We start from the raw sequence: 18413 nt of genomic DNA, 5'->3' as shown, positions 1-18413 counted from the left end.
CCTCACAGACCAACTCAAATAGCAAATGAATGAATGAGTTCATCCGACCACTACACCCATCAAGTAACAATGTCTGCTGGAAAAAGCAACTAAAACTGGTCTTCCACTGAACACACTGACATACACCATTGTATGTGGGACCCTGAAACTGGCCAACTGAATTTTAAAGATATTACTCATTTACTGTTTATGCATGCAGTTACTTGAATAATCTACAGCTAACACAAAATTCTGCATTTCTATTTAACGCACTTGCATAATTCTTTTTCAAGTCAAACGGCCATTGTTTTTTGTTGCTGTTTTTGTTTGTTGTTGTTTTTAAGAATAACAGGGCTTTTATATGAATGGTTGTGTGTTTTGATATTGTATACAGAGGTATATCTAGTTTGCCTGTTTCTGATATTGTATTCAGGGGTATATCTAGCTTGCCTGTTTCCGATATTGTCTATATATATATATATATATATATAGACACACACACACACACTGATATTGTACACAGAGGTATATCTAGTTTGCATGTTTCTTTCTGATATTGTATACAGGGGTATATCTACTTTGCATGTTTCTTTCTGATATTGCTTTCAGAGGTATATCTAGCTTGACTGTTTCTGATATTGTATATAGAGGTATATCTAGTTTGCATGGTTGTTTCTGATATTGTATACAGAGGTCTTCCCAGCATCTTCACCATCCTGATGCAGTCCCAGCTTCGCTGGGCTGGACATGTGGCGCGCATGCCAGACCATCGGCTGCCCCAAAGGCTCTTCTATGGCGAGCTGCAACAAGGGAAGAGATCACACGGAGGTCAGAAGAAACGCTTCAGAGATACTCTGAAAGTCTCTCTGAAAGCGTTTGATATCAACCCTGACTCCTGGGAGGAATCTGCAGTGGACCGTGACAAATGGCGCACTGCTGTGCACAAAGGCGCCAAGTTGTGCGAGGCCAACAGGACTGCTGCAGCTGTTCAGAAGAGGCAGGCCAGAAAGTCACGGGCAAACAAGCTCCCTGACAATGGTATGCCCGTCTTTGTCTGCACCAATTGTCAGCGAACATTTCGTGCGCAGATTGGACTATTCAGCCATCTGCGCATTCACAGATAGATTCATGAGCATCCTCCCGTCCACCCCACCACCACCCTCCCCCCATCCCCCAGCAGGATGACAACGATGGTCATCATCGATCTCGATGGACACACACCACCACCACCACCACCATACAGAGGTATAACTAGTTTGCCTGTTTCTGATATTGTATACAGAGGTATATCTAGTTCGGATGTTTGTTTCTGATATTGTATACAGGGGTGTATCTAGCTTGACTGTTTCTGATATTGTATACAGAGGTATATCTAGTTTGCATGGTTGTTTCTGAAATGGTATAGAGGTATATCTAGTTTGTTTCTGATATTGTAAAATGTTTTGTTTCTGCTGTTGAAAGTGTTTAGAAAAGACTAAAGATTTGCTTCAGCATTAAAACAAAAAACAAATCAGAAACATATGCAAATAGAGAAAGTGTGTGTGTGTGTGTGTGTGTGTGTGTTGAAGTAAATGACAGCATCATATTTTCAAATCGAAATAGACAATGCACTCTCTTCCACACACACACATGTGTACACTTGTATTCGGAAACACACAAAGGAATACACATGCACATATACACATACAGAAGTTGTAACATAGACACAGAATCAGAAGTCTTCATGTTGGTAGCATTTATTGATTTCAAAGGAATCGGTTGACTTTAACATGTTGGATAAACTTTCACCCTGTGAGGACTAGAACAAAACTGTTGTCTTTGACCAAACCAAAGCTCATCACATACATTACTGCCACATTCACTTCATCAACTTCATGATTTTGATGCAGGAAAATCAGATGACATTCACCAGACATTCACTTCCATGAAAAATGTAATAATTTGTTTTGTATCCGTTAGTTCCGGTATTGTACTTCAAGAAGAAACCCTAAGGTATACTGTTGTGACATACTGATGTGCAGTTCTGCAAAACCATTCAACTTCAGTGTTCAAGAACAAAGTCCAAGATAGTCACTTATACAATAACACAGAATCAAATGTTTCCTATTTCCCCAGCAGAGAGAGAACACAGAACACTAACTATAACATAAAATGAAACATCTATTATTTCCCAGACAGACACAGAACACTAACTGTACCATAAAATGAAAGGTCTTATATTCCCCAACAGAGGGAGACACACTGAACAGTGACAGTCGAATGAACAGAATGAAGCAGCATGTCAGTGACGCTGCAGCCGTCACTTCTGACTGGTGGAGAACAAGGCCAACAGTCCTGCCGCCGCTCCAACTGACCCTGCGTAATTTCTGACACCACTGTCAAGGATCAATAACTGAAGACATCATTTTGTACAGGTGTTGTCTGTCATGGTGTACATGTGTGTCTGAGGAAGGTGTACATCTGTGGACATTACATCATGGTGTACATGTGTGTCTGATAACACCTGTGGACATTACATCATGGTGTACATGTGTGTCTGAGGAAGGTGTACATCTGTGGACATTACATCATGGTCAGCCTCAACACTCCTTACATCAGCTAACAGTGAAGGTCAGCCTCAACACTCCTTACATCAGCTAACAGTGAAGGTCAGCCCCAACACTCCTTACATCAGCTAACAGTGAAGGTCAGCCCCGACACTCCTTACATCAGCTAACAGTGAAGGTCAGCCCCGACACTCCTTACATCAGCTAACAGTGGTCAGCCCCGACACGCCTTACATCAGCTAACAGTGGTCAGCCCCGACACGCCTTACATCAGCTAACAGTGAAGGTCAGCCCTGACACTCCTTACATCAGCTAACAGTGGTCAGCCCCGACACTCCTTACATCAGCTAACAGTGGTCAGCCTCAACACTCCTTACATCAGCTAACAGTGGTCAGCCCCGACACTCCTTACATCAGCTAACAGTGGTCAGCCCCGACACTCCTTACATCAGCTAACAGTGGTCAGCCTCAACACTCCTTACATCAGCTAACAGTGGTCAGCCCTGACACTCCTTACATCAGCTAACAGTGGTCAGCCCCGACACTCCTTACATCAGCTAACAGTGGTCAGCCTCAACACTCCTTACATCAGCTAACAGTGGTCAGCCCCAACACTCCTTACATCAGCTAACAGTGAAGGTCAGCCCCGACACTCCTTACATCAGCTAACAGTGAAGGTCAGCCCCAACACTCCTTACATCAGCTAACAGTGGTCAGCCTCAACACTCCTTACATCAGCTAACAGTGGTCAGCCCCAACACTCCTTACATCAGCTAACAGTGAAGGTCAGCCCCGACACTCCTTACATCAGCTAACAGTGAAGGTCAGCCCCAACACTCCTTACATCAGCTAACAGTGGTCAGCCCCGACACTCCTTACATCAGCTAACAGAGAAGGTCAGCCTCAACACTCCTTACATCAGCTAACAGTGGTCAGCCCCAACACTCCTAACATCAGCTAACAGTGGTCAGCCCCGACACTCCTTACATCAGCTAACAGTGAAGGTCAGCCCCCACACTCCTTACATCAGCTAACAGTGAAGGTCAGCCCCAACACTCCTTACATCAGCTAACAGTGAAGGTCAGCCCCAACACTCCTTACATCAGCTAACAGTGAAGGTCAGCCCCAACACTCCTTACATCAGCTAACAGTGGTCAGCCCCGACACTCCTTACATCAGCTAACAGTGGTCAGCCCCGACACTCCTTACATCAGCTAACAGTGGTCAGCCTCAACACTCCTTACATCAGCTAACAGTGAAGGTCAGCCCCAACACTCCTTACATCAGCTAACAGTGGTCAGCCCCAACACTCCTTACATCAGCTAACAGTGGTCAGCCCCGACACTCCTTACATCAGCTAACAGTGGTCAGCCCCGACACTCCTTACATCACCTAACAGTGAAGGTCAGCCCCAACACTCCTTACATCAGCTAACAGTGAAGGTCAGCCCCAACACTCCTTACATCAGCTAACAGTGAAGGTCAGCCCCGACACTCCTTACATCAGCTAACAGTGAAGGTCAGCCCCAACACTCCTTACATCAGCTAACAGTGAAGGTCAGCCCCGACACTCCTTACATCAGCTAACAGTGAAGGTCAGCCCCGACACTCCTTACATCAGCTAACAGTGAAGGTCAGCCCCGACACTCCTTACATCAGCTAACAGTGAAGGTCAGCCCCGACACTCCTTACATCAGCTAACAGTGAAGGTCAGCCCCAACACTCCTTACATCAGCTAACAGTGGTCAGCCCCGACACTCCTTACATCAGCTAACAATGAAGGTCAGCCCCGACACTCCTTACATCAGCTAACAGTGAAGGTCAGCCCCAACACTCCTTACATCAGCTAACAGTGGTCAGCCCCGACACTCCTTACATCAGCTAACAGTGAAGGTCAGCCCCAACACTCCTTACATCAGCTAACAGTGAAGGTCAGCCCCGACACTCCTTACATCAGCTAACAGTGGTCAGCCCCGACACTCCTTACATCAGCTAACAGTGAAGGTCAGCCCCGACACTCCTTACATCAGCTAACAGTGGTCAGCCCCGACACTCCTTACATCAGCTAACAGTGAAGGTCAGCCCCAACACTCCTTACATCAGCTAACAGTGAAGGTCAGCCCCGACACTCCTTACATCAGCTAACAGTGAAGGTCAGCCCCGACACTCCTTACATCAGCTAACAGTGAAGGTCAGCCCCAACACTCCTTACATCAGCTAACAGTGGTCAGCCCCGACACTCCTTACATCAGCTAACAGTGAAGGTCAGCCCCAACATTCCTTACATCAGCTAACAGTGGTCAGCCCCGACACTCCTTACATCAGCTAACAGTGGTCAGCCCCAACACTCCTTACATCAGCTAACAGTGAAGGTCAGCCCCGACACTCCTTACATCAGCTAACAGTGGTCAGCCCCGACACTCCTTACATCAGCTAACAGTGGTCAGCCCCAACACTCCTTACATCAGCTAACAGTGAAGGACAGCCCCGATACTCCTTACATCAGCTAACAGTGGTCAGCCCCAACACTCCTTACATCAGCTAACAGTGAAGGTCAACCCCAACACTCCTTACATCAGCTAACAGTGGTCAGCCCCGACACTCCTTACATCAGCTAACAGTGAAGGTCAGCCCCGACACTCCTTACATCAGCTAACAGTGAAGGTCAGCCCCGACACTACTTACATCAGCTAACAGTGAAGGTCAGCCCCGACACTCCTTACATCAGCTAACAGTGAAGTTCAGCCTCAACACTCCTTACATCAGCTAACAGTGAAGGTCAGCCCCGACACTCCTTACATCAGCTAACAGTGAAGGTCAGCCCCAACACTCCTTACATCAGCTAACAGTGAAGGTCAGCCCCGACACTCCTTACATCAGCTAACAGTGAAGGTCAGCCCCGACACTCCTTACATCAGCTAACAGTGGTCAGCCCCGACACTCCTTACATCAGCTAACAGTGGTCAGCCCCAACACTCCTTACATCAGCTAACAGTGGTCAGCCCCGACACTCCTTACATCAGCTAACAGTGAAGGTCAGCCCCGACACTCCTTACATCAGCTAACAGTGAAGGTCAGCCCCAACACTCCTTACATCAGCTAACAGTGAAGGTCAGCCCCGACACTCCTTACATCAGCTAACAGTGAAGGTCAGCCCCGACACTCCTTACATCAGCTAACAGTGAAGGTCAGCCCCGACACTCCTTACATCACCTAACAGTGAAGGTCAGCCCCGACACTCCTTACATCAGCTAACAGTGGTCAGCCCCGACACTCCTTACATCAGCTAACAGTGAAGGTCAGCCCCGACACTCCTTACATCAGCTAACAGTGGTCAGCCCCGACACTCCTTACATCACCTAACAGTGAAGGTCAGCCCCGACACTCCTTACATCAGCTAACAGTGGTCAGCCCCGACACTCCTTACATCAGCTAACAGTGGTCAGCCCCGACACTCCTTACATCAGCTAACAGTGGTCAGCCCCGACACTCCTTACATCAGCTAACAGTGAAGGTCAGCCCCGACACTCCTTACATCAGCTAACAGTGAAGGTCAGCCCCAACACTCCTTACATCAGCTAACAGTGAAGGTCAGCCTCAACACTCCTTACATCAGCTAACAGTGAAGGTCAGCCCCAACACTCCTTACATCAGCTAACAGTGAAGGTCAGCCCCGACACTCCTTACATCAGCTAACAGTGAAGGTCAGCCCCGACACTCCTTACATCAGCTAACAGTGAAGGTCAGCCCCGACACTCCTTACATCAGCTAACAGTGAAGGTCAGCCCCGACACTCCTTACATCACCTAACAGTGAAGGTCAGCCCCGACACTCCTTACATCAGCTAACAGTGGTCAGCCCCGACACTCCTTACATCAGCTAACAGTGGTCAGCCCCGACACTCCTTACATCAGCTAACAGTGGTCAGCCCCGACACTCCTTACATCAGCTAACAATGAAGGTCAGCCCCGACACTCCTTACATCAGCTAACAGTGAAGGTCAGCCCCAACACTCCTTACATCAGCTAACAGTGGTCAGCCCCGACACTCCTTACATCAGCTAACAGTGAAGGTCAGCCCCAACACTCCTTACATCAGCTAACAGTGAAGGTCAGCCCCGACACTCCTTACATCAGCTAACAGTGGTCAGCCCCGACACTCCTTACATCAGCTAACAGTGAAGGTCAGCCCCGACACTCCTTACATCAGCTAACAGTGGTCAGCCCCGACACTCCTTACATCAGCTAACAGTGAAGGTCAGCCCCAACACTCCTTACATCAGCTAACAGTGGTCAGCCCCGACACTCCTTACATCAGCTAACAGTGAGGTCAGCCCCAACACTCCTTACATCAGCTAACAGTGAAGGTCAGCCCCGACACTCCTTACATCAGCTAACAGTGGTCAGCCCCGACACTCCTTACATCAGCTAACAGTGAGGTCAGCCCCAACACTCCTTACATCAGCTAACAGTGAGGACAGCCCCGATACTCCTTACATCAGCTAACAGTGGTCAGCCCCAACACTCCTTACATCAGCTAACAGTGAAGGTCAGCCCCGACACTCCTTACATCAGCTAACAGTGGTCAGCCCCGACACTCCTTACATCAGCTAACAGTGAGGTCAGCCCCGACACTCCTTACATCAGCTAACAGTGAAGGTCAGCCCCGACACTACTTACATCAGCTAACAGTGAGGTCAGCCCCGACACTCCTTACATCAGCTAACAGTGAAGTTCAGCCTCAACACTCCTTACATCAGCTAACAGTGAGGTCAGCCCCGACACTCCTTACATCAGCTAACAGTGAAGGTCAGCCCCGACACTCCTTACATCAGCTAACAGTGAAGGTCAGCCCCGACACTACTTACATCAGCTAACAGTGAAGGTCAGCCCCGACACTCCTTACATCAGCTAACAGTGAAGTTCAGCCTCAACACTCCTTACATCAGCTAACAGTGAAGGTCAGCCCCGACACTCCTTACATCAGCTAACAGTGAAGGTCAGCCCCAACACTCCTTACATCAGCTAACAGTGAAGGTCAGCCCCGACACTCCTTACATCAGCTAACAGTGAAGGTCAGCCCCGACACTCCTTACATCAGCTAACAGTGGTCAGCCCCGACACTCCTTACATCAGCTAACAGTGGTCAGCCCCAACACTCCTTACATCAGCTAACAGTGGTCAGCCCCGACACTCCTTACATCAGCTAACAGTGAAGGTCAGCCCCGACACTCCTTACATCAGCTAACAGTGAAGGTCAGCCCCAACACTCCTTACATCAGCTAACAGTGAAGGTCAGCCCCAACACTCCTTACATCAGCTAACAGTGAAGGTCAGCCCCAACACTCTTTACATCAGCTAACAGTGGTCAGCCCCGACACTCCTTACATCGGCTAACAGTGAAGGTCAGCCCCAACACTCCTTACATCAGCTAACAGTGGGGCCAACAGCAAAGTCACAACTGTATGATTGATGCTTTCTCCACTGCAGTGAGAACTCTTTCACAGCTTGGCCAAAACTGCACTGCTCTTAGTGTCGCAGCCATTCACAGCTTGGCCAAAACTGCACTGCTCTTAGTGTCGCAGCCATTCACAGCTTGGCCAAAACTGCACTGCTCTTAGTGTCGCAGCCATTCACAGCTTGGCCAAAACTGCACTGCTCTTAGTGTCGCAGCCATTCACAGCTTGGCCAAAACTGCACTGCTTTTAGTGCTGCAGCCATTCACAGCTTGACCAAAACCGCTCTGCTCTTAGTGCTGCAGCCAGGATGTCTATCAATGTGAACAGTCACTAGCAGTCCAACTCAAAGGATACATAGTGGGGTTGGAGTTGTTCGGGATGTCTGACTATCAATGTGAACAGTGACTTCAGCAGTTCAACTCACAGGATACATAGTGGGGTTGGAGTTGTTCAGGATGTCTGACTATCAATGTGAACAGTCACTAGCAGTTCAACTCAAAGGATACATAGTGGGGTTGAAGTTGTTCAGGATGTCTGACTATCAATGTGAACAGTGACTTCAGCAGTCCAACTCAAAGGATACATTGTGCGGTTGGAGTTGTTCAGGATGTCTGACTATCAATGTGAAAATTCACTAGCAGTTCAACTCACAGGATACATAGTGGGGTTAAAGTTGTTCAGGATGTCTGACTATCAATGTGAACAGTGACTAGTAGTCCAACTCAAAGGATACATAGTGGGGTTAAAGTTGTTCAGGATGTCTGACTATCAATGTGAACAGTGACTTCAGCAGTCCAACTCAAAGGATACATAGTGGGGTTGGAGTTGTTCAGGATGTCTGACTATCAATGTGAACAGTGACTTCAGCAGTCCAACTCAAAGGATACATAGTGGGGTTGGAGTTGTTCAGGATGTCTGACTATCAATGTGAATAGTGACTACAGCAGTTCAACTCAAAGGATACATTGTGGGGTTAAAGTTGTTCAGGATGTCTGACTATCAATGTAAACAGTGACTAGCAGTCCAACTCAAAGGATACATAGTGGGGTTGAAGTTGTTCAGGATGTCTGACTATCAATGTGAATAGTGACTAGCAGTCCAACTCAAAGGATACATTGTGGGGTTGAAGTTGCTCAGGATGTAGAAAGACAGCACAACCAGTAACACCAGGAACAGGGCGTTGTTGTAAAAAATGGAGAAGGTGGTCGCTTCATAGTCTGCCACTTCATTCTTCTTCCACAATATTCTGCAAAATACAACACATCAATAATAACTAATTATCTACATGTCTTGTTGCTGTTGTTAAAAAAAATTATTAAAAAAAATATTTAAAAACTGAGAGGGTGGTAGCTTTGTACTGTGTCACTTCATTTTCCCACATGATGATGAAAAATAGTTATACTGTGTCAGTCAGAGTTATACGGAGTGTCACTCACAGTTATACTGTGTCAGTCAATTATACTGTGTCAGTCAGTTATACTGTGTCCCTCAGAGTTATACTGTGTCAGTCAATTATACTGTATCAGTCAGTTATACTGTGTCAGTCAGTTATACTGTGTCAGTTAGTTATAATGTGTCAGTCAGAGTTATACAGAGTGTCCCTCAGAGTTATACTGTGTTTCTTTCAGTCAGTTATTCTGTGTCAGTCAGAGTTATACTGTGTCAGTCAGAGTTATACTGTGTCAGTCAGTTATACTGTGTCAGAGTTATACTGTGTCAGTCAGTTATACTGTGTCAGTCAGTTATACAGAGTGTCACTCACAGTTATACTGTGTCAGTCAGTTATACTGTGTCAGTCAGTTATACTGTGTCAGTCAGTTATACAGAGTGTCACTCACAGTTATACTGTGTCAGTCAGTTATACAGAGTGTCACTCACAGTTATACTGTGTCAGTCAGAGTTATACTGAGTGTCACTTACAGTTATACTGTGTCAGTCAGAGTTATACAGAGTGTCACTTACAGTTATGCTGTGTCAGTCAGTTATACTGTGTCAGTCAGAGTTATACAGAGTGTCACTAAGAGTTATACTGTGTCAGTCAGTTGTACTGTGTCAGTCAGAGTTATACAGAGTGTCACTAAGAGTTATATTGTGTCAGTCAGTTATACTGTGTCAGAGTTATACAGTACCACTCAGAGTTATACTGTGTGTCAGTCAGTTATACTGTGTCAGTCAGTTATACTGTGCCAGTCAGTTATCCTGTGTCAGCACTCACACTTGCACACACACACACACACATGCACGCGTGCGCGTGTCCAGACATTTTAAATAAATAAACTGCACTAAAACAGGATTACACAAGTATAAATAGCATAAAACTCCATGTGGCGAACAGACTTTAGGCTATCCATCGTGCTGAGTACAGAAATGTTTGCGGAAAAGGTGCGTTTTCAGATCTGACTTGAAGGACTGGAGATCAGGAGCGTTTCTGAGGGACGATGGCAAAGAATTCCAAATTTGGAGTACTTGAGCCCTAAAAGACCTTTTCCCTGCACATTTTAAATTAGTTCTTGGGACTTTAAGTAACAGTTCAGAACTAGATCTTAGCGTTCTACAAGGTTTGTGCATTTCCAGCAAAGAGGAGAGATACGGGGGAAGAGATTCATCAAAATGTCAGAAGGCAAGTGTCGCTCGTTTACAGTGAATGTGGGACTCTATAGGAGGCCAGTGTAACTGATGCAAAAGAGGTGTGACATGATCAGATTTCTTTTTTGCTAGGACAAGTCATGCAGCATTGTTCTGTACTTTCTGTCGTCTAATAAGAGAGGAAGATGGTTAACCTGCTAAGGTAGAATTGCAGTAATCTAGTCTGGACAGGACAAAAGAGGAAACCAACTGAGTCATGTTTTTCTCTGTTAAGTATGGTCTGACTGAGGCCAGTCTGCGAAGATGAAAATTGCATGAGCGACACAGGGATGAAATGTGGTCAGCCATGGTCAAGGTCTGATCAATATGTACACCTAGGTATTTAGCTGATGTTTGAAATGCAACTGTAGAAGTGCCAAGAGTGACCGTGCCCTTTTTTATTTCAATGAGATGAGCTCGGTCTCCTACAGCTAAAAGATGGGTTTTCTCTTCGTTTTAGCTGAAGTTTAGTTGTACTGTGTGCCAGTCAGTTATACTGTGTCAGTTATATACTGTGTGTCAGTCAGTTCTACTGTGTGTCAGTCTGTTATATACTGTGTGTCAGTCAGTTATACTGTGTGTCAGTCAGTTATATACTGTATGCCAGTCAGTTATACTGTGTCAGTTATACTGTGTGTCAGTCAGTTATATACTGTGTGTCAGTCACTGTGTGTCAGTCAGTTATATACTGTGTGCCAGTCAGTTATACTGTGTCAGTTATACTGTGTGTCAGTCAGTTATACTGTGTGTCAGTCAGTTATATACTGTGTGCCAGTCAGTTATACTGTGTCAGTTATACTGTGTGTCAGTCAGTTATATACTGTGTGTCAGTCAGCTATATACTGTGTGCCAGTCAGTTATATACTGTGTGTCAGTCAGTCATACTGTGTGTCAGTCAGTCATACTGTGTGTCAGTCAGTTGTGTCAGTCAGTCATACTGTGTGTCAGTCAGTCATACTGTGTGTCAGTCAGTCATACTGTGTGTCAGTCAGTTGTGTCAGTCAGTCATACTGTGTGCCAGTCAGTTGCGTCAGTCAGTCATACTGTGTGTCAGTCAGTCATACTGTGTGTCAGTCAATTGTGTCAGTCAGTCATACTGTGTGTCAGTCAGTAATACTGTGTGTCAGTCAGTCATACTGTGTGTCAGTCAGTTATACTGTGTGTCAGTCAGTTGTGTCAGTCAGTCATACTGTGTGTCAGTCAGTCATACTGTGTGTCAGTCAGTCATACTGTGTGTCAGTCAGTTGTGTCAGTCAGTCATACTGTGTGTCAGTCAGTCATACTGTGTGTCAGTCAGTTGTGTCAGTCAGTCATACTGTGTGTCAGTCAGTTGTGTCAGTCAGTCATACTGTGTGTCAGTCAGTTGTGTCAGTCAGTCATACTAGTGTCGTTCCAGCTGAACACCCCAAGTCTTTTTGGCCTCCACTTACTTTCAAGTAACTGTTGTTATTTCTTACTCAAGTGTATGATGGGTCTTGTACATCATACAAAGATACTTTGTACTGCAGTTGTACTGATACTTATGTCAGTCAAATAATTCTGTTTGTAGGCAGAATCTTGTATGCATACACACATATCATTCTTTTAACTCACTCAGGACGGCAAGTTTTGTCCCTTGCTTTTCCACACAGACGGCCCAATTTGTAAGGGTTTGGAAAAAAAATTGCAAAAAAGACAAAATACAGAGTAAGAAAATGAAAATTTCAGAACTGGTTTTTTACGTGCTGGGCTATTACATAAAAAGAAAAATCAAATTTCTCATCTTATTTTTACAGTTTTGCCATTACGTAGAAAATAATGCCAATTTTTCACCCAGAATCACCATACCTATGCTTGCTTTCTGCATTTAATTCACTTTCTTCTTCATCATCATCCACCTCTTCAATGTCCAACCCTTCAGTTTGTAGCATTTCAAGTACTTTGGCAACACTAAAACATTGTCGTCACTGCCTTGTTTGTTCCGCAACATTTTGAGAAGAGCCCGCTTCAGACACCACTTTGCTAACAGGCTGGCACACGAGCAGGCAACCAGTCAGTGACTTTGTCAGTGTGCGTGTGAGACAGGCCACACATTACAGGCTGGCACACGAGCAGGCAACCAGTCAGTGACTTTGTCAGTGTGCATGTGAGACAGGCCACACATTACAGGCTGGCACACGAGCAGGCAACCAGTCAGTGACTTTGTCAGTGTGCGTGTGAGACAGGCCACACATTACAGGCTGGCACACGAGCAGGCAACCAGTCAGTGACTTTGTCAGTGTGCGTGTGAGACAGGCCACACATTACAGGCTGGCACACGAGCAGGCAACCAGTCAGTGACTTTGTCAGTGTGCGTGTGAGACAGGCCACACATTACAGGCTGGCACACGAGCAGGCAACCAGTCAGTGACTTTGTCAGTGTGCGTGTGAGACAGGCCACACATTACAGGCTGGCACACGAGCAGGCAACCAATCAGTGACTTTGTCAGTGTGCGTGTGAGACAGGCCACACATTACAGGCTGGCCAATTATACCATTCGGTTGTGGAGTGACCCACAATAATGCACTCTGTTTAGCTAATCACAAAATCAGACGTGCAGCGCATGATGGATTTTTATTTTTGGAAAACGCTATTCCATTCCGTCGTCCGAATCCGAATACATTACATGTAGGAATGCACACTCATTCCGTTGACCGGAGAGAGTTAAGACGTCATAAAATAATTAACTGCCAATCTACCACAACATACACACATATCATTATTTTAAGACGTCATAAAATAACTAACTGCCAATCTATCACAACATACACACATATCATTCTTTTAGGACATCATAAAATAGCTAACTGCCAATCTACCACAATGTACACACATATCATTCTTTTAACACATCATAAAATAACTAACTGCCAATCTACCACAATGTACACACATATCATTCTTTTAAGACATCATAAAATACCTAACTGCCAATCTACCACAACATACACACATATCATTCTTTTAACACATCATAAAATAACTAACTGCCAATCTACCACAATGTACACACATATCATTCTTTTAAGACATAAAATAACTAACTGCCTATCTACCACAACATACACACATATCATTATTTTAATACGTCATAAAATAACTAACTGCCAATCTACCACAACATACACACATATCATTGTTTTAATATGTCATAAAATAAATGCCTATCTACCACAACATACACACATATCATTGTTTTAATGCGTCATAAAATAACTGACTGCCTATCTACCACAACATACACACATATCATTGTTTTAATACGTCATAAAATAACTGCCTATCTACCACAACATACACACATATCATTGTTTTAATATGTCATAAAATAACTGACTGCCTATCTACCACAACATACACACATATCATTGTTTTAATACATCATAAAATAACTGCCTATCTACCACAACATACACACATATCATTGTTTTAATACGTCATAAAATAACTGACTGCCTATCTACCACAACATACACACATATCATTGTTTTAATACGTCATAAAATAACTGCCTATCTACCACAACATACACACATATCATTGTTTTAATACATCATAAAATAACTGCCTATCTACCACAACATACACACATATCATTGTTTTAATACGTCATAAAATAAATGCCTATCTACCACAACATACACACATATCATTGTTTTAATACGTCATAAAATAACTGACTGCCTATCTACCACAACATACACACATATCATTGTTTTAATACGTCATAAAATAACTGCCTATCTACCACAACATACACACATATATCATTGTTTTAATACGTCATAAAATAACTAACTGCTTATCTACCACAACATACACACATATCATTGTTTTAATATGTCATAAAATAACTAACTGCCAATCTACCACAACATACACACATACCATTGTTTTAATATGTCATAAAATAACTAACTGCCTATCTACCACAACATACACACATACCATTGTTTAAGAAATTCTTTTAAGTCCGCAGTAAAGGCGACGTTGCCATCGCCAAAAACACACTGCAACATTTATCCGTCTTCTCTAGATCTGCTGAGATATATGTTCAACAGGCTTAGTAACACTCACCAGGAAACTATGACACGGTCGATTCAATTTCTCTTGTTTCATGTTAATTCCAATTAATTCAGTTTCCACTTAATATGCAGTAAACATGTCAATGATGTAGTTAATGTCACTGTATTAGTGTACGTGTTCTGTCCAGAATTTGTATTTCTTTTCTTTTCAAGTTGAAGTGAAGGTGATGGTGGTGACAATCAGTCAGTGTGTACCTTTCATCTTTCTCCTTCCTGGTCATCTTTTTGTCGTCAGCCAGCTGCCGCATCATGTCCTGTGTCACTGCCTCTTCCCGCTGCACCGCCACCCTGCACACACCAGTCCTAGTTAGTAGTTTATACACTTCATGTACATCATCATCATATACATTAGGATGTAGTCCTAGTTTACACAGTTCATTTAGAAAATCATACATTAAAATGTAGTCCTAGTTTACATAAATAGTTCATGTAGAAAATCATACATATTATAATGTAGTCCTACTCCTTGTTTATACAGTTCATGTAGAAAATCATATACATTATGATGTAGTCCTAGTTTATATAGTTCATTTAGAAAATCATATACATTATAATGTGGTCATAGTTTACACAGTTCATGTAGAAAATCATATACATTATAATGTAGTACTAGTTTACACAGTTTATATGGAAAATCATATAAATACATCATAATGTAGTCCTAGTTTACACAGTTCATGCAGAAAATCATATACATTATAATATAGTCCTAGTTGACAAAGTTCATGTAGAAAATCATATACATTATAATGTAGTCCTAGTTTACACAGTTCATGTAGAAAATCATATATACATTATAACTTAGTCCAAGTTTACACAGTTCATGTAGATAATCATATATACATTATAACGTAGTCCTAGTTTACACAGTTCATGTAGAAAATCATATACATTATAATGTAGTCCTAGTTTACATAGTTCATGTTGAAAATCATATACATTATATTTATAATGTAGTCGTAGTTTACACAGTTCATGTAGAAAATCATATATACATTATAACGTAGTCCTAGTTCACACAGTTCATGCAGAAAATCACATGTACATTATTATAATATAAAATATAATAAGTAAGATAGATAACTAGCAAGCTAGCTAGATAGACAGATACTGACAGATAGATAGATATATACTGACAAATAGATACTGACAGACAGAAAGATCTATGGATATATTAATCTACAGGTAGATATATACTAATATAGATAGATAGACAGAAAGATAGATAGATCTATAGATAGACTGATTGATTGACTGATAGACTGTCATGTCATCATTCATTTATAATATTTAGTTATCTATGGCTGTTTTTTTTGTTATTTATCTATTTAGTTATTTATCATTTTATGTATACTGATGTATGTATATTCTCACATAACATACAGTTGACACTATCACTTTAAATTTCACAAATTTTCAATCAATATTCAGAACGAACCCCAAGCAAAACTGTGATGCAGTGAATTAACCGATTCTTGGTGAACAATGCTACCACACCCTCTCTCATCCCTCCATCCCCACTCTCTCTCTCCTCTCTCTCTCTCGTCCCCCTCCCTTCTCTCTCTCCTCTCTGTCTCAGTCTCTGCGCTGTGTGAGACTGACTTGTGTTTGAGGATGAACTTGACGTTCCTGTAGGCCAGAGCCACCAGGTAGGTGGAGACCAGTGTTCCCAGGACAAACATGATGGCTGACTGGTACATGTCTAGCTGATGGATGCGCCAAAATAACCCTGTATATAGCACACATCATGACACACATTATGAAACTGACACACTGACAGTGATGCACACTGAGACTGAAACAACTCACACAGTGATAGTGACACACACACACATGACACATGCCATCAGAAAGAATTGTACAAGTGCCGACACAAGCATGAGAGGTTCTTTCTGGCCCTTCCCCTTCTTCCCACATCCTCCCAATTCTTCATTCACGGTTCACCTCTGTTGACTGCTGCACTTTGCTGTCCGTCTGTCTGTCTGTCTCTGTCTCACACACACACACACACACACACACACACACACAGTGAAACACACACACAACACCATCATAATGTCTGTCTGTCTGTCTCTCTCTCTCTTTCTCTCTCTCTCTCTCACACACACAGACACCATAACACACACACACAGGGACACCATTATACACACACACACACACACACACACACACACACACACAGGTTCACACACAAGCACACACACGCGCGCGCGCACACGCACACACACTCAGTGACACACAGTGATCATACACACACTCTCTCTCTCTCTCTCTCTCTCTCTCTCTCTCTCTCTCTCTCACACACACACACACACACACACACACACACAAACAAACACACACACACACACACACACACACACACACACACACACACACACACCAGTCAATGTTTCCCACAAAGTTAACAATGAGCACCACAAGTCAAGTGACTAGACAACAGTATCAATTATGTCAGACTATGTGGAACAAGGAACAAAACAGTACAACCACAAGTTGGAAAACAAATGAACTATGAAGGGGTCTAGATTATGAATTACATTATAGTTTATACAATTAAAAAAAAAAAGTATAAAGATTGATCACATATTACTACGGAGTAATTTATTTATCAAACTTGTCGGTTGGTTGTTCATGTTGAGGACTCTCTCAGTCTCTCACTATATTTTTTTAATTTTCGATAATTTATGTTTCTTTCTCTTAATGAACCTTCTTTCAGTTCTTTCCATCACCAGACTTGTCAGTAATTGTGAGCACACTGATCGTAGATGTGTGATTTTTTTTTTTTTTTTTTTTTTTTTTTTTTTTTTTTTAATAAACAGGGGATATGTATCCAAAATCTGTCAGTTTCTGTTTCTTCTTTCTCCCTCGAGTAAGATCTTAAAACAGACAATGATTATTATATCAACATGTGAGTGTGTGTGTGTGTGTGTGTGTGTGTGTGTGTGTGTGCGTTCAACAGACGACAATAATGCAAACAGCCGGTAGACTAGCAGACGCTTTCATTCTGCTGTACACGTCATCTTCCAGGGAACAGACGTCCAACCGGTAACACATATAGCCCAGAAAAAATACAAAAACAACATCACTTACAAATGGGAATAGCTGACACAATGAGCGCATTTCCATAGAACAAGGCTGATGACTTTGTGGAGACATTGCGACTGAAATCTTGGAGCAGAAGCTCTTCTTCTCGGGACAACTTGTTCTTGTTTCCTCCAGCCATGTTGACACTGTTTCCGAAGTTGATGGGAGTCGACGGATTTCTGTCTTAAAACACAAATGTTTCAAAATCCATTGATTACGTTGGTTTAAAAAAAGAAGAAGAAGATAATAATAAATAAAAACTTATTATTTCATAAGTGTATATCAACTTTCATACTGCGATAAACTGACTCTGTTTTTATCTGACAACAGGAATGTGAGGACAACTCTGTCTATCATATTATATATCATAGTCAAGCTGTGCTTGACAATGTGTGTATACATGTGTATGTGTACATAACTACATGCACGTACATGGATGTATATTGTGTGTGCGTGTGTTTATGTAAGTTTGTGCCTGTCTATGTGTGCCTTGAGGACAAACGCAGAAGGAGGAAGAACCACGACGCTGCAGCCGCGAACCCAGACAAGACTTTCCCTTGCAACCGCTGCGGCCGACTCTGCTTTTCCCGCATTGGCCTTGTCAGCCATGAGCGT

At 43.1% G+C, this 18413-nt stretch overlaps 1 protein-coding gene across 1 annotated transcript; it reads right to left on the bottom strand.

Moving 5' to 3' along the window:
* Positions 1 to 1699: 1699 nt before the first annotated feature.
* LOC143301986 (translocon-associated protein subunit gamma-like) lies at positions 1700 to 17968 on the bottom strand. The gene is made up of 5 exons (XM_076616468.1): positions 17805 to 17968; positions 16314 to 16440; positions 14907 to 14999; positions 9097 to 9228; positions 1700 to 2345 (listed from the first exon to the last, which is right to left on the bottom strand). The coding sequence occupies exons 1-5, from the start codon at positions 17935 to 17937 to the stop codon at positions 2279 to 2281; spliced, it is 552 nt and encodes a 183-aa protein (XP_076472583.1). The 5' UTR covers positions 17938 to 17968; the 3' UTR covers positions 1700 to 2278.
* Between the last annotated feature and the right edge of the window lie 445 nt (positions 17969 to 18413).

This window comes from Babylonia areolata, chromosome 28 (assembly GCF_041734735.1).
Source record: "Babylonia areolata isolate BAREFJ2019XMU chromosome 28, ASM4173473v1, whole genome shotgun sequence".
Classification (NCBI taxonomy): Eukaryota; Metazoa; Mollusca; class Gastropoda; order Neogastropoda; family Buccinidae; genus Babylonia; species Babylonia areolata.
Note: the sequence above shows the minus strand (reverse complement) of the source record. Positions and strands in the feature narration are given on the sequence as shown.

Excerpts from the sequence above, each read along its gene's own strand:
- LOC143301986 (XM_076616468.1), bottom strand. The coding sequence starts at position 17,937 with ATGGCTGGAGGAAACAAGAACAAGTTGTCCCGAGAAGAAGAGCTTCTG. Across the intron at positions 15,000-16,313 it reads AAGTTCATCCTCAAACACAA|GGTGGCGGTGCAGCGGGAAG; the intron begins GTCAGTCTCACA and ends TGGTGTGTGCAG. Across the intron at positions 2,346-9,096 it reads AGCAACTTCAACCCCACAAT|AAATTACGCAGGGTCAGTTG; the intron begins GTATCCTTTGAG and ends CAGTGGTGTCAG.